Here is a 25,000-nt window from a genome sequence, read left to right on the forward strand (position 1 = left end):
CAATCAATCGAAGGAAACTTATTTGAAGATGCTCCCTCTTCTGCAATTCCCAGTAAACACACCTTTCACCCTTTCAATTTCCCTGAGAGTTATAAACAGCTAATTTCTCCTAAAAAAATCACCACTGAATAACACATTAAGGTCATGAAAATAAAGAAAATGATCAGCATTTTCTTTGCTAGCAACTTAGGAAATGCATAGAGAACAGTATAGAGAATATGCATGCTGATATTGTGTGCATAATTGTTACTTGACCAACCTTGGTGCCATTGTAAACATAAACACAACTATCGATGCTGTTTTCTCCACCTCCAGCTGATGACTGCTCCAAAGTAAGTATGTGGTGAGGCTGATTGAAACTGAGGATTCAAAAGCAAAATGTGTAAGCATTGCTCGGAAAATTCCAAGAGCATGCAGGTCTCAACACTAACTTTTCAACTTAGATGTCACAACAATTTCAGTTTGTTCACTATCCAAACTGGCTGGTGGAAATTGAAAGCCACTAGCCAAAACTGAATTTTTACCAGTCTGTGGCTAGTTGGCTACCGTTAGTGTCGAGCCCTGTAATTATTAAAGTGCACCTGACCCCTAATTTTTTTTTTTTTTCACTTAAAAAAAATCTTCCTGCTTTGGTGAGTATTTCTTCGAAAAAATTGTTGGATTTGGTTAAATCCTAATTTTTTTATGCCCTGTTGAAGTCAAGATCCGAATGGACCATGCCCGAGTAAATGGGGATCTGGGCAGAGTAGACTTGTGATGTAACTTCGAGAAGACGCTCAAGAAATTCTCGGCCAGTCGTCAACCTGCGAAAGTCTTTCTAGCACTAGATTTATTCTGCAGCATATTTGCGACCAATATCGATCCAACCTTCCAAACATAACCACTAAACTGTGCAAAATGGCGCAAAATACAGATTGTTGGGTTCTTGAAGTGATGTCACATTAGTCGCCAGACTCTTGATCCTTGAAATGCGGTCGTGAGTCAAAATGGCAGTGATTTTAATGCAATTTTCTGTACTTCAACAGGGTACAAAAATTTAAGGATTTGACCAAATCCAAAAATTTTTTCCAAGAGTTGCTCACCAAACCATGAAGATTTTTTTAAAGAAAAAAAAAAATTTGGGGTCAGGTGCACTTTAACCCTTTACACCTTTACACCCTTAAATCAGTGACCTCTGCCCTTGATTAACCTGTAACTCCTCTCTATAATATCCACACACAATCCAGCGAACAGGTAATGAGAATACTCAAACTTATCAGGTAGAAGTTGTTATCTTGATTGAACACCAAATTCTCATAAACTATTTACAAGGAAATGTGCAGCAGCTAGAGGGGAGAAATAATAATCAGATCTTCAGAGTTAAAACATTAATGTTTGAGTCAGGAGTGATTCTATAAGGAGAGTGTAGATACTTGTGACAGAGCTGAATAACGTACACGCATGTGCTAGGTTTTGCCACGGAAACACTGATTTTTAGTCAGTTGCATGGTTGATTTCCTATTCTGTTGCTTTGAGGCGTCATTTTCCTTGCCACTTTTCTTTTACAGAACAACCTCCAAAAACTTGGTACACCCCCTAAAAATTTTCAGAAATTAATTTTCTCCTTAAAACCTTTGGAAATAAGAAAGTGCTTTTGATGAAAACAGAGTTCCTCAGTTTTAAAGGTCAGCCCTTATTATTTTCCGCTAATTTCACTAAATTTTAGACCTTGGACACTTGAGCCCGCGATGTTGACCGCATACCCTCTGACGTTACATTCCATTATTGAGCTCTGTCGATGCTAGTCACTCTTAAAAGTTAAAGGTTAAAGGTTAAAGGTTAAAAGGTTACACCAATATGTAACAAAGAGAACATAATACCAGCTAAAAAAATGCTAAGTAACAGGGGTTGAGTACTTTTCCCTTTTTTTCCCCTCCCTTACATAGAACTAAAAAATAATAGTATACTCTGACTCATTAGGTTGGAAAAAGAAGACATGGAAGTTAGCCCAGTAAGCCCAGTGGATAGTGCGCTGAACTGTTGTGCCAGAGGTCGAGGGTTCGAGCCCCACCCGGACCAACACTCAAGGTCTTAAAATAGTTGAGAAGAATTTGCTGCCTTTCTATAATATCAAGAAATGGTTACATATTCTAGTCTTCTCGGATAGGGACTAATAAATGGAGGTCCCGTCTCCTGCAGGGTTGGGGTAGGAGACGTTAATTTCCCACACACGAGATTTCTTTGTGATGGATGTCCTCCCCTGGGGTGGGATGGTGGGATGTACAGGCCCTATTTCAACCAGCTTCAAGCTGAACTGGGCTGGCCTGTATAAATATTGTAAATACATACATACATACATACATACATATTGTAAATACATGGAAGCCCAAAGAAACCATGGGGCTTGAAAAGTATTGGCTAGACTGAAGCAGCCACACCTACTTAGGAGAATAATTCATATTGTATAATTATAATTCTTGCTTTCATCTTTTCCAATTGTCATCCAGGTTTAAGTATTGAAGTCTAGCTGAGCAGGAGGATTGAGGTGTGTAATCCTGTTGCATTTCCTCTTCCCTGTTATCCATTAGTCTGCATAATTGTAAGTTTCTTTCGGTCTATCCTGTACTCAATCCTGTCACCATGTTTGGTTACAAAGATATCACATGGCCCAAGAAACCAAGTCTTGTTTAACATCTGCCTCCAAATATTACATCAACTGACTTGTTGTACAAAATGGCCATTCCTTAAGTTTGATATTCAAACAATGTTACGGGCAAACCATATTTTTTGTTATATCAACAAAGTTGAAATGGTAAATTGGCCACCATAATGATTACAAAAGCTGACATTTCGAGTGTTAGCCCTTCGTCGGAGCGAATAGAGGAATTGTGGGTTGTCTGTGCTCGAAACCTCAGCTTTTGTAATCGTTACAGTGGCCAATTTACCATTTCAACTTCGTTGATATATCCAAATTATTTCGTTACACCTACCGACGCAGCCCCAAACAGTTTCTACCGAAACTATCAGCCTCTATTCATTCATATTTTTTGTTACATAGGGAGCAACCCTGTTCTTCACACAGAGAGGAAGGAACAATGATAATGACAAAGAAAAGTTATCTACCAGTACCTACCTGAAGGAAGCATGCAAGGGTTCCGAGTCTGATCTAACACTGGACAGCATCTCAATCTTTGGCCTTGATAATCAATAGATATCAAGAATGGTTTAATTAGAGATAAAGACTGAAGTAGTTTAAATAGTGTATATATCACTCAGTTCACAGCTGCAGTGTTCAAAATTCGTACCCATTCAAACTGAAGATGGCCATGTTTGCTCTGTCCTTTTCAGTTGTCACTGGAGACCATGGCCAGGCCTCTTCACTATGGCCAGACCACCAAACCAGTGCCTGTAGGGAATAAAAAGAGCAAAACAATTCACTTCTGTTGGATATCATCCAGTTTCCAGAGCAGAGGTGAGAGACTAGCATTAACCCAGGGTTAAATTCTAATCCAGGTTTCACAACTTCTCTATTCAAGAGCCTTTTAGGCTAAGATAATTTGATGATCAATAATTAATAATTAATAATTAATAGAATGATTAATTGAGAGCATCCAATCATCAGCTAATGTATACAAAAATAATTATACTAATAATAATAATAATACTAATACTACTACTACTACTACTACTACTACCACTAATAATAATAATAATAATAATACTAATAATTATACTAGTACTGTACAGGAACCTTATCAAAGATCCCAGCTTCGATTTTCAGCACCACCCAAATTTAGACTTTTTGAGTCAGGATCCTCAATGCTGAGCATTTGTACATCACATCTCCAAAAGGTTAATCAACACCAATAACAATGAAATTGTTTGAGTCCCCTAAATTGTTTAAATCCTCTTACCATGTCTTGGCGCGAGTTGACTGACAACTGTCTGTCAAGTCTCTTACTTGATGGCCCAGGCAGATCAACATACAATGTCTGAAAAGAAGATTAGTAGAATAACAATACTTGTTATAATAAATTTTAGCTCCTTCCATAATGAAGAGAAGGGAAGGAGCACTGAAGCCAGCAAAAAAGGGGAGGAGATGGTAGTGTTCACCAAGTATCTAGTCAAGTGAAGCATAGGGTGTGACAAGTAGAAGAAGGAGAAAGTGGGAAGTAAAGGCATGGCTAGAATTTTTAAAAAATTCTGAAAAAAAAAAAAAGAGAATTTCTCTGTCCCTGATCCTCGGGGTTCTTTCTACAGTAACTGTTTTTTTGCCTCATGTTATTGTCATGTGTTTCTATTTCTATATTTTTATCTCATACTGTCATTTCTGCTTTTAAATTCATGATTTAATATTTAATTTCTGTTTCTTGTATATTTGTTGAATCTTTTGTTGAACCAAAATCTATGCAAGATGTTTTAGTGTCCACACACTGCCCGCTAAGACTAGCTATGCTATTTGTGGGCAGTGGTTGATTATGTTAAGTTAAGTTTAACGCCATTAGAATAAAGGAATAAAGGAATGAAGGGATGAAGGAATGTAGGAATCAAGGAATAAAGGAATAAAGGAATAAAGGAATAAAGGAATAAAGGAATAAAGGAATAAAGGAATAAAGGAATAAATGTTGATTTAATAATCACATGGCCCTGGAATTTTCAAAATGGGGAGTAGATTCATGCCTTGTATGAAGAAGCTTGTATACCGGTATCTCTGTTCTATCCTGTGCATGAGTAGGATTGTATTTCTGTGGCAAGGAGGCCCATCAAGTGACAGGGTTTATGTAGAATTAATTTGATGGCCTGCTCCCAGTTGGCTTGTTAGCTCAATTGGTAGAGCGCTGCACTAGTATCGCAGAGGTCAGTGGTTCAAATCCCGTACAGGCCTGAAATTTTTTTCAGGTCTGATTTTCACTATTGCTCAAATAGTGCTTTACTGCGAAGGATCGTGCACATATACGTTTCATAACCGCAGTTCATACATATGTTTCATATGTTTGTTGTTGTTTGATTTATCATCTACGGGTTTATGTAGAATTAATTTGATGGCCTGCTCCCAGTTGGCTTGTTAGCTCAATTGGTAGAGCACTGTACTAGTATCACAGAGGTCAGTGGTTCGAATCCCGTACAGGCCTGAAATTTTTTTTCAGGTCTGATTTTCACTATTGCTCAAATAGTGCTTTACTGCGAAGGATCGTGCACATATAAGTGGGTGTTTTGTTAGAGAGAATTGACTTACAATATACTGTTCAACAGAAATACCTTTGGCTCCATTGCTGACATTTTCTCCAGCTTTTTGAAGTCCAGGCTAGGTTTTTTATTAAAATATATGTAGCAAAGTTTAAGCTTTTCCTTTAGCGAAAACAATAGAAAAGAGTCTCTGAGGATTGCTGGAAAACAAAAATGGGATAAATTACTCTCTAACAGCTTGTAAGGCATATACCCTCCATGCTTAACCCTTGAACCCCCAGAAGTGATTGAGATGTAACTTCTCCTTATAATATCCATAATAATAAATAAATAAAAACAAGTAAATAATAATAAATAAATTAATAATAAATAATTTAGCAACGGAAATCCACTGGGTGGTTCTTCTTGTCCACTGTTCTAGATTGAATTGGAATTTGGAAGGTTGGTTTTTGCAGAGGGAGGAAAACCGGACGACCCGGAGAAAAACCCTCGGAGCAAGGACGAGAACCAACAACAAACTCAACCCACACGTGACACCAGGACCGAGAATCGAACCCAGGCCACAGTGTTGGGAGGCGATTGCTCTCACCACTGCACCATCCCTGCTCCTCTGCTCCATAAATTATCCTGCAAACAGCTAATGAGAACATTCAAATTCATCAGGTAGAAGTTGTTATCGTGATCTAAAACCAAATTCTCATAACTAATTTGCAATGAAAAATGTAGCAGCCAGAGAGGAGAATTAACAATCAGATCATTGGAGTTAGAGGGTTATGTAGTATTTCTACCAGAAGTTGCTACAAAGTGAAGATCTTATCTCAGGTTAATTGGAGTCTACAGAATCAATGCTGGAACGCAAGTGTGCCGATGCACCTTACCATTGTGTAGTTAGACATTAATTTTGTGCTTAAAATTTCTGCATGAAATGCACATCGCGGCATTATTTAAATAAAAAAATTATTTCACACATCAGAAAAGGCAAATTGATGGTAAAAATATAAGTTTAAAGAAAAATCCCCAACTATATATTAGAAATTTACAGCCAACTTCCAAAAATTTAAAGTAATTCTATATCTCTGGTTATTTTGTTCCCTAATCGATTGTAGATATTTTACACAAACAAGAGAAATTTCAACCAGTAAAGACAGTATCCATAAATGGCAGGCCCAATATTGGTATTCTTTTGTACTCATGTAAATTAGTTCCACAAGGCTCATCTTAGAGAGGTTTTTCTGTTCCTTTGACTTACTGATGAGGCTAGTTAGGCCGGTCTACAAGAAAACTTAGTTCTTATTAACCAAGCAGGAGGTCTGTATGGGAGAATATTGACCGAGGTTGTCAGACAGACCAAATGTAGTGAGGTCTGTACCAGTGACCGAGGTCAAGATTCTCCCGTGTAGACCGACCTAGCTCGGTTTATAAGATGTTTATTATCTGGCTGTGTCTTATACGCCAATTTTTTATATTGTTTGTACCTTTTTTTCCTAGACCAGACCAGATGCTGGTCTAGATGGGAAAATCTAAACTGCTTTCAATATTGATTTCAGCCAATCAAATCCGTGAATTCCGTAGTTCCCAGTCCTTGTGAGACACAGCCATATAATAAAAAAGAATAACGATCAAGTCTGCCATGTATGCATAAAATCCATCATACGAAGGATTTAATTACATACCTTTGTTTATTGCATCGGGAACTTTTCCAGTCAAAGTCTTGTCAAGAGAGATTTTTTCAATATCGCCACAAGAGGAGGACACCAAGATAGAAATCAAAGACCCATTACTAAGTAGCACCTAATCATAGAAAACAAAAGCTTTTTTTTTTTTATTCATCAGGGTTCTGCCTGGGTGGAAAATGAAACCATTACTGAGAAGCCTTCCAGATGATGGTTCATTCCCTTTCCCTGTATCAGGTGAGTGTACACTATGCATATTTATCCAATAAATACCATTTTAGTTTGTAACTGTATGTTGAGGACTTTGAAATAGAATAGAAATGTTTAAACTCTTGCACAGTGAATAAGCTTCCCTAAAAAGTAAAAGCTTTCAGCTAGACTTCTAGCCTTGATCACTTTGTGAATAATACTAATTACGTGCTCCCCACTCACTCGATGAAAATGCATCACCACAACACGTCACTCAAACTATCGATTTCGTGTGCCCTGTCGGTTTCATGTGCCCTGTCGGTTTCATGTGCCCTGTCGGTTTCATGTGCCCTGTCGGTTTCATGTGCCCTGTCGGTTTCATGTGCCCTGTCGGTTTCATGTGCCCTGTCGGTTTCATGTGCCCTGCTTTTACATCAGTTTTCTTTAACCCAGACACACCTGAATGTTTCTCAAAGTTCTCCATCGAACATCAAGGACTCTGTTCTGCTGTAACAAATCCTTTAAAATGGGAAAAAAATCAAAGTGCGCAGATGTTGGATTAAAAATTCTCATATAATGGCATATTACAATCTCTTTGATATAACAACTATTGCCTCTAGAACAGTCTTTTCATTGCATTTGAAGAAAAAGACCCTATTACATTACGAACAATGTAGCAGTAATACTACTTAACAAATGGTAAACACCACAGCGTACACTATTGAGTTATGGATGCAGGCAGGAGGTTGCTAAGCATGAAAGAAGCGTAAGAGTCGCTCGAGGTGATAGCCGAGAGCAACTTTAGCTTCTTGAGTGCTTAGCAAACCTCCCAAGTGCCTCCATAACTCAATAGTGTACACTGTGGTGTTTACCATTTGTTTTATAACATAACATTGATACATTGTAGCTAGAGAGTTCCCTTTTATTTAACAAATCTTACGTGTCCAGAAAAAACAAGCATGCGTGGAAAAACAGTCTTTTCATTAGCTCATGTCAGCAGCGTACACCCATGGGCAAATGGGGGACGCTAAATTGACCAATCAGAGTGCGTGCTTTACTTTGGTTATGTTATAAATAAAAGTTGAGAACATAAAGTATTGTTCCTCACCCTAATCCTAAAAAATAAAATAATCAAAACTTTCCAAAATTTGCCCTCAGTTTAAAACATGACTTAATGTGCATTCAAAATTAATTAGAAATATTTGCACTACATAGCAATCATAAGACATATAAATACTGATTTCTTCTTTGCCAACTATTCAAAAATGTATTGATAAAATAAGAAGAAAAAGAGGGATTGATGATGCCAACTTAAACAAGCAACTGGCCTGACCTCACACTCCTTAAGCACATCTCTTAGCTTCTCTGGTCTGCGATTTTTTGGTGTCCATGACACTCCCCTCTCCTCTCCCCAAAGTCTCTTTTGTTCAGAGTAAGGTGGGTCCCCTGCTGAGCCTAATGCACAAATGAATAAACTCAGTAAACTCTCTATGGGGGAGGGGATGGAAGTACTTCCTGTAATAATTCTCCAGGGGCACAGCAGCGAGGGGTAGGTCCTGAGGTGCCAGTGACCTCCCTTTGGTGACCTTTTTTCAAGTAAAATACATCATGGCGGGTCAACATGACAATCTGGCCCCCTTAGTTCAAAGGCTGAATAGTACTGTCCATAAATAAATCTCCATCCAGTTGATAGGACAGCATAGCATTATTTGTCACTTGAACAACTGGGTCCCGGTGAGTACCCTCTGTTTGACACAGTGTGACCTCCCCCTTGGCTATGCCCTTGCTCTCTGCTCAAAAAAGGTGCAGAAATAGGTGAGGAAGATAAATTTAACATACACAGAAAAGAATAATGAAGACTGTCACAAGATGTTGAGGTGTAATGGTTGATCATCATATTTTCAAATTTTATTTATTTAAGGATTTGTACAAGCAGTACCAGAGCAAAACCAAAATTTCACCCAAATTTCACCCAATCTCACAGACAAAATTTCTTTTAAAGGAATCCCTTCATTTGGATGTTTACACATCATAATCAACAGATCTAGATACTTCCAGGTTCAAATAAATTTTCAGAGGAAAGTTTTCCACTTCTAACACAAGTTTTTCTCACAGAATATCATCCAACATACCATTAACACAAAAATACCACTACCAGTAAAATCAAATTCTTCACAAAGAACAGTTAATGAAAAAATAGTCACCTGTCCCAGAAGCTTTGTCGTGGTAAATATGTGTTCCTATATCAGAGCCTGTTTGAGCAAGAAAGTAACTTTATTCCAACTCTCTTTATTCGATCTCCCGCACCACACAATCTGCGCGCTCTAACCCATTACATGCTAATATATATGCCAAGAAAAGTATAATATTATAATAAGAAATTAAAAAATGAGTAACAACTAATTTTCTAATTACTTTAATTGAGTAAACAACCCTAACACTTAATATCATAACAGTGGGAAGATCTTAAAAGACTGTACATTACAAATGTAGCTCTCCTGGGTAGCATTCTTAAATTTCTTATAAATTGTTGGTAAGCATAAATCATTCAGAAAGCAGTGCCACACTTTGGCACAAAAAAATGGAGTAGATTTTTTAACCCAAAGTTTGTAGTATTCTTACATGGACAACAAGTTTGTTGGTGCCTCTTGAGATTTCCACATTATAATGTACAACACACAAGCTACTTATATATTCTGGCTTCATGTTGGACAGGAAATAACAAGTGAGTATTAACCAATCTCCTGTATTCTTACATGGACAACAATCTCCTGTAATCTTACATGGACAACAAGTTTGTTGGTGCCTCTTGAGGTTTCCACATTATAATGTACAACACACAAGCTACTTATATATTCTGGCTTCATGTTAGACAGGAAATAACAAGTGAATATTAACCGTCTCCCGCATCTATTAATCAGTTAATTTGGTTAGGCAGGGGACGTTAAAGAACCCACTCACGAGATTACTGTGATGTGGTCTGGCCTGTTTACTGGGAATTGGCGGTAGGGGGTATCTTCAAATAAGTTTCCTTCGATTGTTTGTAAACTGCTGATCCAGTATGGCCAAAGTCCCACGAAAAGTGTTGTGATGCGCATTTGATCATATCCACATGTTAATTTGCACAATATAAATATTAAATTATTATTATTATTAACCAATCCACAAAATATCAAAATACAAATAATCAAAACAAGTTTCACTTATTTACTCTGAACCATAATGTAATGAACATTAAAAAGGACTTTGATTACATAATTACCTTTGCTCTAATTCAAAATAGCTGTAGTTCTGTTTTGTTTCTTTATTGAGTTTACCCACATTTTTTGTATGATGTTCTTCACAGTTTGCATGGCTTATGTAGCTAGTTGTTCCTGTTTGAACCAGTTTACAATTATACCCTTATTAGAAAATGCCCCCCTTAGTACTAAGTTGGAGTTAGGAGATTGAAGGAGTCACATTGGAGTGTTTTACTGGAGTTTTATCTGTTTGAGTTATGCAACGTTGGAGTTTCTTTACACTTTTAAGACAGGATTAGATGTAAGTTGCAGTCTATTGTATTCTGTTTCATTTTCCTTCCGATTCCTTTTCTTTATAATTAGTCTTCGCACCTTTCCTTATCTCGTCCGTTGTAATTTTCCCCTCTTAGTTTTCACCGCATTTGAATTAGTTGATGATTAAATTTATACAGTTAGATCAACTTGTGTTGACTATTTTTGCACTGTGGTTGGCACTTCCCAGACTACAGTGTACTGTGCCCTGCATCTGCTGCACTGGGCACAGGACATAATATTTTTCATGGATCTTGCGGTGAATTATCAAAGAAGCTATTAATGCCTTTCCCCCCTCTATTTTAAAGTTTATGATCAGGGCCCTTGAATCGATTTTTAATCCAGGAAAAACAAAACCTATGGAAACATTGGTTTATTTAGGAATCACCGAATGCAGATTGTTGCAATTTTTTTTTTTTAAATCTTCAAAGCTCTGTCAAAGAAACATTTTAAAAGTATATCAATTCTCAGACTTCACGTACGCGGTAACCGAGGTTATTTCATGGTTAATCATAAGAGCTTTAGCACCGATCATGACACCCTATTACTTTTCAATAAAACATACATTTCTTAGGTCGATTAAGCTTTGAACAACAATGGCTTCCATATCATTATGATACTGTCACTTTGAATCACTTAGATACAGCTCCCGGGAAGCTCTTCATTCTTCAACAGTGACCGATAGAATTTCTAGTTACACTTGCCTGTCTTGTTGGAAAACTTCCTCAATGACCAAAAGTGCAAATGGCCGAGTAAACTGGCCATTTAATCTCTACACAGCGAGTTATTCCATGTTACATTCCGAAAGTCACGAACTCGACAAAGCCGGCCATATTGCGTTTACACGCAATACGTCATGTACGTTACATATACCATCCTAGTTCTTTCTTTCGATCTTATGAAAGTAACAATGAATTAAGCAACTTGTATTACGTATGATAAGTTTCTTTGCTTTTCTTTGATGTCCGGGACATCGTTTGTGTCATTTTTAAAGAAAAAACTGTTCAGTGGTCTGCTCCTCGTTTCCAGGCTCCTGTGCCATTGTCAAGTATGGTGAGGGAAGAGAGAGAGGACCCTGGGAATAAAGTTGTATCCTCGCTTTCAAGTTGAGGTTCAACTTGTCTGACATCGTTCAGTTAAGGATAACTTGAACTAGAGATAGTCACTCTGCGTGAACATGAGCCAAGTCACTGACGAAGTACACCCAAGCGAGAATGGGAAACCCAAATCTTCTCTTCAGAAATGTATTTCACTTCTTAAAGGGGCAAAGACAGACACGGAGCGTTTTGCAGCATTGCTGCTGGTCACTCAGGTGGTCAGTTCGAACGCAGTTGATGTCACTGGGCGAAGGGAACTTTTCGACGCGATCGGTTTCAAGTTTTTGAACAGATTGTTGAGTACCAGAAGTGTACCCAACGGCTGTCCTTCAGACGTGTATCAATCGCTCTCACTGACTATTCTGGCTTGCTTTGCAACGGATGAAGAGCTCTGCTCTCACGGCGAGATGATAAACAAAATTCCCATGTTCCTGGCCACGATCAAAGCGGCGGAACGAGGTGACTCTGCTATCGTGGACAATTGTTATCAAATTATGGCTTCTCTTGCTAGTTCCTCGACTGGAATGAGACATTTAGTTCAAATGGGAGCAATTTCTACGCTCTGTGAAATCCTTGAAGAAAAATATTCAAAGAAAGCTACTGAAATCTTGCTTCGAATCCTGAACAATGAACCACGTGTACTTTGGCGGCAACAGAGCAAAGACCTTCTTGGCGCACTGAGTGCATTGAGTAAGCTGTTCCAGGAAACTCAAAACAGCAGTAAATTTGAACTTTGTAGCTATTTGGTACTTTTTTTATCAGGTGCTGAAAAGTCTACGTTTGAAGGGTTAGAAGATCATTCGTGGCTGACCGACATTTATAAGGCTTTGAACGATATTCTGCACTCAAGAATTTCATCGTCACAGAGGGATCCCTCTCTGATTCTATTGTCGGTAATTATCGATCTGGTCGGAATGGACTGGATGGTTACATTTTCAGAACAAGATTCTCAAGGACTATTTGTTTTAAGCCTTACGATTGTCAGTGTCGAGATAAGAATGATTTTGGACGGTAACACATCAGAGGAAGTCGAACCTAAAGCCATTGTCCTTGGTAGCTGCTACAACATCCTTGAAAAAGCAATCAACTTCGCTATTGTTCAAACACACAATCAAGTTCATTTTCCGTCTATTATTAGCAATGGCCTCTCAAGGGTATATTCCTTGACAACCGAGGCCATTCACTCTATTGTTTTGTATTTAGACCAAGTAGCACAAAGAGAGACCAAAGGTCGCCGAACTGGACAAAACCGAGTGGTGGTAGCGTCGGTCCGCGTTCTTTGTTCATGGATGTCCGAAGAAACTTTGGCTTTACAAGAAGATGTCGGAAGGTTACTTCCATTTCTGTTGAAGCTTGGGAAGGAGTCAATTGCAACAGGTATTGTAATATTTTCTTTGGTTTTTTTTTTCTCTCCCCACGTCAGGGCTCGAAACAACAGTAACCCGTTAACCGATGGTTAGTAATTTTCAACGTTTGGCTACTTAAAATGTGTCCAATTAACACGACATGGTTCAATCTGGAATCTTGGGGTGTGACCAACTCACTAAATATCCAGACAAGCTTGTAGCTGTCCTTCAGTTTTATCCTTCAAAGGAATAACAAAAGGTGTTTTTCAGTTTTTGGTTGAATTAGGTTCTTTTTCCCCAGCATTCCAATGAGGTTGTCCAGCTTCAAAACAGCTTTGAATTTGGTAAATATCAATCAAAAAGTTTAGAATTGTTGTAGCCAAAAGTAGTCCCATCTGAGATAATTTTTCTCACTTTTGTTCAAATGAATGCTTTGCAAAGAAATTTATTGACAAAATTTCAGTAGTGAGGAATTGAATGACCAACTTTTATTGTTTGGATTGAAAGCTAATTAGACCTCTCGAGTTTGCATGTTTAAGGCCCGGTTCAAACGTCGAACTTTACATGTGCCGAACCTAATACCTATTTGGGTCGACCTAAATAATTAAGTTCGGCAGTTGATTCAGACGTCGATCCTAATAGAGTCGAACCAAACTGCCGAATAACAAAATTAAACCCATTATGGTCAGCGGTCAATCATAATCAACCAATTCAACATGGCGGAGTTTTCTAGCGCGGGAAACAATGCTGAAGAAGTTCTAATCGCTAATGCCATCCGTGAAGGTAGAAGAAGGCGCCTTAACATGCAAATGGCATTAAACAACCTAGTAGCTCGGAGGAGGAAAGTATTGAATACTTGTTTGCTTGTTTTATTGTTGATTTCATCGCAACGAAACAGCATCACTCCTGTGTCTCGCTCCTGTCGTCGGTTGACCAGAAACACTGGATGGTGGGAGAATGCTTGGAACAATTATTCGGAGGCGAGATTCAAGAAAACATTTAGGGTTTCTCGGTCAACGTTCAGGTACATATTAAATCGCATTGGCCCATTTCTTGCTAGAGAAATAGTGACGGAGGATCCAATTTCCCCAGAACTGAGGCTAGGTCTTTGTTTGTATCGACTGGGCCGCGGAGATTATTTCTATACTATCGCAGAGATGGCAGGTTTAGGAGTATCAACGGTATGTTCCATCGTTAATGAAGTCTGCCAGCTCCTTGTTGACCATCTTTGGAGTGAGTGCGTGTCTAGTCATATGCCCAAGACTCAGGATGACTTTAAGAAAAAAATGTTGGATATGGACGAGTTTTGGCAATTTCCTTGCTGTTGGGCAGCAATAGACGGCTGTCACATTCCCATTAAATGCCCTCCTGGTGGACTTGAGGCATGCAAGGAATATCATAACTTTAAGAACTTTTATTCCATAATACTAATGGGCCTGGTAGATTCCCATTACAGATTTGTTTGGGGCAGCTGTGGGTTCCCCGGGAACTCCCATGATGCTGTAATTTTTCGTTCCACCGACCTCTGGAACTCAATACAAGAAGGTTTTATTCCAACAATTGGTAAAGATGTGGGTGAAATTACTGTCCCACCCCTCATTGTTGGAGACTCTGCATTCCCCCTTCGTTCTTGGTTAATGAAGCCATTTACCAATGCTGTATTGACACCTCAGCAGCGTTACTTCAACTATCGCTTGAGTAGAGCACGCATGGTCACAGAAGCTGCATACGGCCAACTTAAGGGTAGGTGGAGAGTCCTACTCCGGAAAAGTGAAACCAGCCGAGATCAAGTCCGCATAACCACCCTAGCATGTATTGTACTTCATAATATTTGTATTATGCAGGGAGATGCTATCTCAAGAAAGCTTGATCTATCTGTGGATGAAAGTGGTGGAAAGAGGGACAGGGAGGAGTTGAGAAAGTTGCTGCAGATGAGCGACTGCCCAAGCCTAAAGGATGCTTCTTATGAGGCAGCTAGAGTCAGAGATGCACTTTGTGCAAAATTATGGCTTGAGAAGCAAACAGGGAAAGTTTGTTAACTGCTACATAGTCCATTATTAGTTTAAGGGGGCATTGGTATATTCACAAATTTCCCAATACATACATGTACATGTAGCACTCATTTTTCACAACTTATTGCAAAATCAGAGTAGTTGTGAAACATTTAGTCAACTTTACATCTATTTGATAGTGGTGGAATTTGTGAGTATCCCTAATGATGCTGAAGTAGTGCTGGCTTTTGTATGATTATGCTTGGACCATGAAACAGATACTGCACAATTAGATTAACCCCAATTAGCTGCTGCTGGGCTGAGGACTAGTCAATAGCCAAGAAGTAATTAGGGGTGTATTTAGCACCCGTGCATATAGCTTAAAAAGAATGTAATATTCTGAAGGGCCAATTCGAAAGAAATGTACCTTAAGTCAAAACAAAAGACCATACTAGACCGATACACTTCAATATTCTTTTAAACATACCTACTGCAAACTGTTTCATGGTCAAGGTAAATTTACTACATTGTAGTGTATCAATCCCACAGTTAAAAAGGACTGCAGTACTTTCATGAGTTGATTGTTAGTGTCTTTTGTATAGCTCTTTGATGAATGCGTGTTAGTGTCAAAAATTTAACAAAAAGAACCCATAGTGGTTATAATGTCAAGCAACTCTTACTGTTAGCTTCCAATAAACATTCAATACAGATATCCCAAAACATTGAACTTTATATTGTTTTGCTAGAAGTTTTTAAGGCTCACCATTTTGTACCACTTGCAGTATTGATGTACTTGAGTTAAGCAGATTGAGAGCATCATTGGTGTAGAAGGAAATGCACTACCCACATAAAGGGACTAAAAATGGTTTTTTACATAGTGTTGTTCCACAAATATCCATACTCCCCTTTTTGTCTCCATACTTTCCTTCAACAACTTGGGCCATTTAAGGATCTCTTCTGTTCAAAAAGTGCAATTGTCCTCAATGAGGTGGGTATGGATATTTTAGGAACAATATATAAGTCCTGTGCACTTAAATATCAGGTGGAAGGAAATACATTAAACCAAAAAAAGTCAATATTATTTCCATAAAAATGATGATAACGTGCTCTGTTATTTATTCGATCCATGTCACATAATTTGTCATGGTAAGTAAATAATACAAACCGATTTCAATATACATGTACATAATATCTAAAATGGAATATTTGTTTTCAATGAAGGAAAATAAAATTTAAATAAATCCTTTAAATTAAATAATTCATTATTTACTTAAATAATCCATTTTCTTCCAATAGTTTTACACAATTCACTAAATGACATTGACTTATAAACTATATATTTTCATTGCGTTTTCCAAATCATATTGACCAAACTATATTAATCATCAGATGTTTATAACATCACTGATTGAACATGTGCTGTAAAAAAGCAAACACTTCCCTACAGCTGTACAATAATGTGTTGTAAAAAATTGCTTTTACAATATTAAAACTGTTTACTTTGAACATGAACTTTTGAATTTATTACCTAACAAAATTCACAAGCTTTGTGCAAAACATTAACCATCGACTTGCTTCTTTTTTTTTACAAGAAAAAAATACTAACAGGAACAGAGGAGTAATATCATTAAGCACAAAAAGGGGGTTATGCGTGATCATCACAACCGCGTGTATTTAGGTGTAGCAACAAAACTTTGGTCTAATCCCATTGCATCCTGATAAGGTGCCCCAGGGGACCATTCAGGCATGCTCGATCCTGGGTGACTTGGGATAGCCTGTGCACCACTATGCCAGCTTGGGTAAGGGCTAAAATTTGCGTTATATCTGTGTTCATTGCTGGAATAGGGAATGCTGTGAAAGCTGGCCTCACTTCTTTGGTTGAGCAAAAGCTGAAACAATTTGAGCTCATGCTGTCTAGACTTTTCCATTTCTTCTTTCATAAATGATATCAGTTCTTTTGTGGGGTCATTTTGAACAGCCTCCTTTACAAGGGTCAGTGCCTCTATTGTTGCTGTATCCAATCTCTCTTTAGATGACTGCCTTCTTTTTGCTTTCACAGGAACAAATAGTTCTTTTTCTTTGGCACTATCATCCACACATTCTCCCGAAAGATCACTAGGTGAAGGTGAGGCTGAGGGTTCCAGTGCTAAATCAGGCTGACAAGATTCTCTTGTCTTCACTACTTCAAACAAAGCAGTGAACCACTTGCCAAATCCTTGATCCTCCTGAAATCTTTTGATCCCAGTTGCTGTTTTTGTGTCAGGGCTGCTTGCTTACACACGCAGACACATTTTTTGAACTTGCTACGCAACTGATTAACAGAGAAATTGAAGTTTTCACCCCTTGCAGAGGCTCTAGCTTTAACTTCTTTCAAAATCTCTCCATACAGCTCTCCATTTCTTTGATTTTTTGTGTTTGTAAAAATAAGTTTCTTTTTATATGAGTTGCTACTCACGATGATATCTATAAGATCATCAAGTACCCGTGGACACCACTTGGCTTTGCGACCAGGTTTCTTTTTCTTGTTTCCTTTTGCTTTTTTGAAGAAAAGTTTGCGGGATGTTTTCGAGTCTCCATCACTTTCATCCTCTTCTACCTCATCATCATCGTCGGATTCAGCCATTTGTTTCCTACCAGTGGCAGAAAAATAACAATAACACACTTTATCATCGAGGTAATGATAACAATAACATACATTATTATTCAACCAAAATATTTTTCCTTTTCGGAGATGGCTTAGCCAGTGTTGATCATGATAAGTGAAAGATTTATGTGAATTGTTCAATAACTCAAAAGATTATTGAACTGTGAGGGTGCATAAGCTCAAGTGTTTTTGCAGAGCTTAAGAAAATGGTCAAAAGGGGGGATAGAATTGCACAGGTTATTTGAAGTGAAATAGCCAAATAAAATAGTGTCTAAAAAACATAACAACAGCAGGGAAAATACCACTCAAGAAGAATATCTGCTAGTTTAAACATCCATTTATATAGAGACAGAAACTTCCATCAGGCGAGGAAAGCATCCTTTTTACTTCGAAATATTTTTCAAGAATTCTTAGTTTGCAACCATGCGATAAGGCAGCCATTTTGGGGGTCAATAAGGATGATTAGTACTACAATAATAATATATATATTTATATCTTATCCACTACATATAAATATCTGCTTTTGCTATATTCCACTGCATTACTTATATTAACATTCATCTACAAACGTTTGTAAGTAACTGCTTAACTTGTCTGTTAATGGTGGGAAACAAGTTTTAAAGATCACAGGTATAACATCACATGGCAATAGAAGCAAACTTTGCTTCTATTGCCACGTGATGTTATACCTTATACTTAGTAAGGGTTGTTTCATATTCGAAACTATACATGAGGATGTATTGTTTGTACACTGACCTTTTCCTTTTATCTCCATTCACCGATTTTTTTTTAGTGGAAGGTCGTTCTTCTTGCTTCTCAGGAACTGTATCTTCGCGGGATTCATCAGAATCGTCATCTACAACATTCACGGTCTTTAATTCGCTCTCTTCCATGACTTCTTTGAAGCATGGCTCGCAATATGCCACTGAACTCCCCGCTTTCCAACCAATGACAGTTTCATCGTCCTCAAAGATGGAGCAGGGCATGCAGAAATATTCCTTGCACTTCAAACAAGTATACTTTGTAGTTTTTAGGCAAGACGAACAACATTGCTCTTCTTTCCCCGCCATTTTATTCCAATGTTGTCTTTTGCGCATGACAACTACGTAAAAACTAGTGGGATTGTGGGAAAAAAATTACTAATTTAATGTATGCATAATGTATGCATTAGGTTCGGCACATGTGAAGTTCGACGTATGAATCGAAGCCGATCTTTTGCCGTTCTATTCGACTAGCTCAGTCGAATAGAACGGCAGAGTCGACCCAAATACAAAAGTGCCGTTCCTAATTGATTCATACGTCGAACTTCACATGTGCCGAACCTAATAATTAGGTTCGGCACATGTAAAGTTCGACGTTTGAACCGGGCCTTATTTACCCATTTCAACCCCTGTGATTACACTCCAGAGGACTGTTTGTTTCAAATTTCATCTCGTTAAGGTGCACAGGTAAGCATAATAAACAAAAGTTGAAAGGAACAGCTGGCTAGAGTATTGTTAGGGCTCGACACTTAATAGTAGCCCACAAGCCACAGATTAGTAGAAATTCAGTTTTGGCAAGTGGTTTTTGATTTCCACTAGCCAATTTGGCTAGTAAACAAACTGAAATTCTCATAACTAAGAGGTCACTAGCCACTTGGCTTGTAAGTTGAAAAGTTATAATAATAATATAATAATGATAAACAATCTTTAAGGAGGAAGCGCCCGTCACGTAAATACATGGTTTTCAGGGAGGTCCTCCGTAAAAATAAAAAGTATTGAAAGCTAAAATAAGAAATACAATTGTCACAGATCTAAAACGGCGTATATATAAAGTTTTATCCATCATTTAAAGTATCTGTCCATTAAGAATCTTGTAAGGTTTTCCTTAAAAATTGTGCATGGCATTGGCCTTCTTAAAAATACTGGGTCATGCCTTGGTATTGTTACATGAACTGAAATTGGTAAACAAAAAATACTTGCTGAAGAGGTCTATTCTCAGGACTTATTGCCAAGGAATGTATGGGCAGCAATAAGGACTAATTGCCAAGGAATGTGTGGGCATCAATAAAAAGAGTTTCTTTTCAAATCTCAGGAGTTAATGGTGTTACAGTGGAACCTGGATTTATTGAAGTGCCAAGGTTTGTTATATCAGGGATTTGTTATCGCAAGGTTCTATGGCGCACATTTTACTGTAACTGTTGGTTGGCTGAAACTGAAGTATTGTTTGTTATGGTGAGGACTTAATCATCAAGGGATTTGTTAAATTGAGGTTCCACTGTGGTAATTTGATCAAGAGATTAGTAAAAGATAAAATGCCTTTTTTTAGTTTACAGTTAATGAAGAATATATTTCTTTATAGAATTTAAGCTGTTGATTCGAGATGACAGGAAGGATGCTATTTCAAGCTCAACAGAGAGAAGTGCTAGTTCACCAGATCTGGGGAATTTGATGCGGCATCATTCAGAAAATGAATGTGACATTGTGCGTTTCATGCTACCACCCTTGTGTCACCTCTCTGCCAATGATAAAATGCGCAAGATCCTCATTGAAAAGGAAGGTCTTGAACTGCTATCTAAGTACTTTTTTCATCATTGGAACATTTGGCATAAACAAACAGAAAACATCACTGTTGATGATGAGTCTGAGATGTGTCTCGTCACCATGCTTGGTATTTTCTTGAACATCCTTGTGACAGAACCAGAACTTGCAACAAAAGTTGAAGCTCTCAAGGAGATTGGCAAACACGCTCTGGTGTCTTCTTTGCAGTTTCTCTCCGGAGATGTAAATGTCACTATTTCAGTGAATCTTGTGGTCCTTGGTCTTCTGTTTGTGAAGTGCCACAAAGATGGAGGAAAAATAGCACTGTTTGATCATAAAGAGGTATCAGATTTCCTTAAAAACTCCATTCAAATCTTGAAGGAGGCAAGACACCCTACTACTGGCAAAACACAGGGAGACCAAGGTGATAAAAAGACTGAGTTTGCCACCCAGTGTAGAGGTTTCTGGGATGACATTTCAGAACTTTGGACTCTAGGTGTACAAGTGCTTTTATCCTTGGCAAGTTCCATGTCTGTCGTGAAAGAGCTTCTCCAGGATAGTGGATGGTGTGAAGAAGTAGTCAATATTGTGAATTAAACTAACAAACAAGAGGAAAATCCTGGGAAAAAACTGAGACCAAGGGTAAGTGATGTATTTTTTCTAGTTTGAGGAGGCATGTTATATTACCATGTTAGACAAATCGTTGTTAAAAAAATAACAGCTCCATTGTTCTTTACTGTGTATTATATAAGACGGAAGTTATTTTGTAGTGTAATTGACTGTGCTCTACGTAAACTCTTTCTTGCAGCTTTGTCTGCATTGAAAGAGCAGCAGTGGGTCTTCATATACTACAGTACAAATTGTGGTACTGTACTAAGATTCCACAATCAGTAGACAATTGTTTGTGGTAAAGCTCCAAGGTTTTCTTGCTTTAAAATGATTTTAATGAAAATGGTCTTATAGAAATGTTGTGGAGTAGCTCTTTGTAGCCTTTTCAAAATGTATGTTAATGGTTTTAGCAATAATTTATTGTAATTTTTTATTGCCACCTGGTCTTAGTTGTCATAAGATTAAAACCTACAAATAGGACAAAACAAAAATAATTTTAACTGATCTAAAAAGGTGAACCACAGTGCTCTGCAGGCTGGTCTAAACTCTGTCTTAGTAGTATGCTATGAAGCTAACAAATGAATTCTTAAAAGAGAACAGGGGAGCAGCAACAACGACAACTTTCTTGTATCTCGTACCAAGTTTAAGTAGTGTATTGTCCAGAAAATAGTAATTAATTATTCTTATAATTAGAGGGTACACCTTAAAATTAAAAGGATGTTATATGTTTACAGTAGGGGAACAATATAGCCAGAATGCATACAAACTATATGAGCAGTCATTAAAAAAAGCCTTTTAAGACAAATATTATTACTAACATGTAATAGCTATTTGTTTCACTAATTTTTGCCATAAATTAAATTATCAAGTTACAAATGTGAAAAGGAAAATACCAAAGGTGGAAAAAAAAGGCTGGTAGAAACTGCAAGGCTTTTATGTGATGGGCTCCCTCTTGAATTAACTATAATCAGCCTCACGGTTAGCTCAGTTGGTTAGAGTGCTGGACTGTCGTGCAGGAGGTCGAGGTCGATGGTTTGAGTCCTGGCCGGACCAATACTTGTGGTCTTTAAATAACTGAGAATGCGCTACCTTTCTATAATATCAAGAAATGGATGGGCATTCTAGTCTTCTCGGATAAGGACAAATAAACTGTAGGTCCCGTCTCCTGCATCTATTAATTAGTAAATTTGGCTAGGCAGGGGATGTTAAAGAAGCCACTCACCAGATTACTGTGATGTGGTCTGGCCTGTTTACTGGGAATTGGGGGTAGGGGGCATCTTCAAATAAGTTTCCATCGATTGTTTGTAAACTGCGAATGCAGTCCAGCCAAAGTCCCCGAAAAGTGTTGTGATGCGCATTTAATCATATCCACATGTTAATTTGTGCAAAATAAGTATTAAATAATAATAGTTATTAATATTATGAATTTGAAAGCTACCTTAAGCCACAGCTGGTGACATGGATCTTCTTTTAAACCAATCCTGAAGAAATTAAACACTTTGTTGGAAGGTTGTGCATTCTGCACAAGATCGTTAATCTTGCTGTCCTGTTCTTAGAGTTAAAAAAGTTGTACGGAAAAGTCTTCTTCACTACTTGTAAACCATCTCTGGTGATTTGTGCTGAAGAGGGTTTTTTTTTCATGGTCCTAAGTCTCATTTGTCAAAGCTGTGGGAGGCTGGAATATTCATAATGGGTGGAAATTTAGAGGTGTCATTGACAACTGGCTGTAAGTCCAAGTCAAGGTAGTCAATCTCTGATTGCTTCAGTTGCCCCAGTTGCTAGACAGGTTGAGTTCCTTCAAAACCATCAATTCTAGAAAAATATCAGGCAATTCTGATGACATCTTGCTGTTGGTCAAGTTAGTCAATTTCTAATTGCTTCAAGTGCAGTTTCAGCTGCCACACAGGTTGGGTTTCTCCAAAACTATCAATTCCAGCACTGCTACAGGTAATTCATATGGAAACTCCAGTAGTGTGCAAAAACGGTCTTCACATCTTTAAGTCTCCAGCAGATCAGAGCAAGTTTTTGCTCTCTGCTAATCTATTCTGGAGAATAGATGAATTTTGTCTCCCTTAAAGTGAGGTTGAATCCTCCAAACTAACAGTTCCGTCAAAGCATGAAGTACTTTTAAGGTTGTAAGTGGGATACTAAACTATTGCCGTACTGTGAAAATAAATTTGTCCACAATTGTATTCTCCACAACTTCAACCAATCTAGCTCAATTGGTATAGCTCAATTGGTATAGCGCTGGACTGTTGTGCGGGAGGTCGAGAGTTCGACTCTGGCTGGACCAACACTCTAAGTCTTTAAATAACTGAGAAGAAAGTGCTGTCTTTGTAATAATATCTACAAATGGTTAGACTTTCTAGTCTTCTCGGATAGGGACGATAAATGGAGGTCCTGTCTCACAAGCCCTTATATGTGATAAAAATTGTGGGACGTTAAAGAACCAACACACTCTTTGAAAAGCACAGGGCACGTAGTGCCCGGTGTTGTGGTCTATCTTTGTGTAGTGTCTAATCTAGGGTGAATTGGGGAGGGAAGGTGAGATCAATACATGGACTGAAGTGGCTGCATAGTGCGCCTCATGAATTCTGACGTCCGATCTCACCTTAACTGATTGTAAAGCGCGACTGATTATCTATATAGTAGTTTGCGCTATATAAATGTTGAATTATGAATGAATTATATTATTATTCTCACTCCTGATTTGTCTTAAGTAAAATGAATTTCTTGTCCCTAAAATATACTAAATGGTTTTGAAGTGATTGAAATTACAATACTCATGGAGCTTAATAAATGATATAATAAATGTTGCCAATCTTCCTTTTAAGGAATAGTGTAACCTGACTTGAATACACTTTGTTACCGTAATAATGAGAAACACATTAAAAGAGAACTGTGGGAAGGTAAAAAAGGAATGTAAAATTCCAATGAAAAAAAGCCACAGGTAAAACATGTTTTTAAATCTTACTTTATTTTAATTTTCTGATGTCTTGTTTGTATTATTTTCACAAAATTCTTTAAAAGCCTAAAATGTGATATTTTTATCACATTTTGTTGCTGTCTAGGGTACCCCAGGGAAGGCCCTGGTGGTTGGACAGTTTGTTTGCATAGTTGAAGTAGTGTTGTTTTCTTTATGGTCTAATGAACCGTTATCTACAAAAAATTTTACTGGTCTGGTTTTTAGCGTGGGTGTTATCTCTGCAAATGGCAGTGCAGCAAATAATATTGGTACTGTGTGTTCATATGGCTTTTTTCTTTTTCTTCTTGTATGTCTCCTTGTACAATGGATCTTCGGGTGAAATCTCTATCTACTTCAGACGTCCTAAGCACAAGAGCCTCTTATCTTGATGGAGCGAGCAATCGTACCCAAGCAAAAAGAGGACACCTTGTGGCTTGGCTTGCTTTCATATACTTGCTGTCAATCAGGACTCGTTTCTTGTGTCACGTGAAACGAATGTTATACCTCTGACACATACTACACACATGATACTCGTGGAAGACATGCTTCTTTTCATGCTACCTGCATGCTTTCTCTTTTGTTTCTTCCACTTGCATTTGAGTTTGATGTTATTTGACCCCCGACATGATCACAGGTACAAACACTGAATAAACGATGGCTTGATGATAACTTCTCTATCAATTGCTTCTGTTTTAATTCTCTAATATCACATTCTTTTTGTTTAAGAGCTTCATGTTTTTTCTCTTGTTTTTTAATCTTGCGTTTAAGGTTATAAAGTCTCTTTTTATTCTTTGATTCCCAAAGTGTGAAGATCCTAGAATCAAACTCTAGTGGGTGACTATGTGCTTTTTTCCCACTGTAGTCTCTTTTTCAATGTTTTGATGTTGCACTGTAAATGTTTCCTTCCTCGCCCGACCATGCTCACCAATCTTTGATAAAGTGATGCAACTCTGCCGTCTTTTTAAACCACTCAGGTGAATATTTTTTATGTCAGAGTCATCAATTCACTCATCCCATCTGAATGGCTTCTCAAGGGACTATGCAACGAAGCAAACACCTCGGTCACATCATCCACGTTAAAAAATTATTCCACCTTAAGCGCGCACCCAAATCTTCAAATGCATTCCAATGTCTAAACATATAAAGTTGCATGTGCTCCCCTATTGGATTTGGCCATTCACTGACTTCTGACTGTCTCATCTTCTAACTCCTTGCAGGCTTTTATAAACCTTTCTTTAGATGCCGGGTCA

General features: G+C 37.9%; 2 protein-coding genes and 1 pseudogene across 5 annotated transcripts in view; 1 reads left to right on the forward strand and 2 right to left on the reverse strand.

The window, feature by feature from the left end:
• The window catches only part of LOC111344528 (WD repeat-containing and planar cell polarity effector protein fritz homolog), a 21,501-nt gene extending 9,932 nt beyond the window's left edge, over nucleotides 1–11,569 (reverse strand). Inside the window, exons 1-10 of the mRNA XM_088748479.1 lie at nucleotides 11,284–11,569; nucleotides 9,233–9,280; nucleotides 8,362–8,483; nucleotides 7,488–7,547; nucleotides 6,840–6,957; nucleotides 5,239–5,366; nucleotides 3,894–3,971; nucleotides 3,285–3,385; nucleotides 3,113–3,175; nucleotides 260–359 (exon numbers count right to left, since the gene is read on the reverse strand). Coding sequence (XP_088604605.1) covers nucleotides 260–359; nucleotides 3,113–3,175; nucleotides 3,285–3,385; nucleotides 3,894–3,971; nucleotides 5,239–5,366; nucleotides 6,840–6,957; nucleotides 7,488–7,547; nucleotides 8,362–8,483; nucleotides 9,233–9,280; nucleotides 11,284–11,344 — 879 coding nt within the window. The 5' untranslated portion in view covers nucleotides 11,345–11,569. The remainder of the gene's footprint in view (nucleotides 1–259; nucleotides 360–3,112; nucleotides 3,176–3,284; nucleotides 3,386–3,893; nucleotides 3,972–5,238; nucleotides 5,367–6,839; nucleotides 6,958–7,487; nucleotides 7,548–8,361; nucleotides 8,484–9,232; nucleotides 9,281–11,283) is intronic.
• A 127-nt stretch (nucleotides 11,570–11,696) lies between these two features.
• LOC111344527 (neurochondrin) overlaps nucleotides 11,697–25,000 on the forward strand; it is a 130,882-nt gene continuing 117,578 nt past the window's right edge. For 2 of the 3 annotated variants that reach the window (XM_088748480.1, XM_088748482.1), the window contains exons 1-2: nucleotides 11,697–13,053; nucleotides 19,998–20,818. In XM_088748480.1, the coding sequence (XP_088604606.1) occupies nucleotides 11,757–13,053; nucleotides 19,998–20,773 (2,073 nt within the window). In that variant the 5' untranslated portion in view covers nucleotides 11,697–11,756 and the 3' untranslated portion in view covers nucleotides 20,774–20,818. Of the gene's footprint in view, nucleotides 13,054–19,997; nucleotides 20,819–24,108 lie in introns of all 3 variants that reach the window. The other variant, XM_088748481.1, reaches the window with a different exon arrangement.
• LOC148740464 (uncharacterized) lies at nucleotides 16,107–18,769 on the reverse strand (annotated as a pseudogene). The gene is made up of 2 exons (XR_015996546.1): nucleotides 18,414–18,769; nucleotides 16,107–17,643 (listed from the first exon to the last, which is right to left on the reverse strand). The product of XR_015996546.1 is annotated as an uncharacterized LOC148740464 (transcript).

The sequence above is a fragment of the Stylophora pistillata genome, chromosome 2 (assembly GCF_964205215.1).
Source record: "Stylophora pistillata chromosome 2, jaStyPist1.2, whole genome shotgun sequence".
Classification (NCBI taxonomy): domain Eukaryota; kingdom Metazoa; phylum Cnidaria; class Anthozoa; order Scleractinia; family Pocilloporidae; genus Stylophora; species Stylophora pistillata.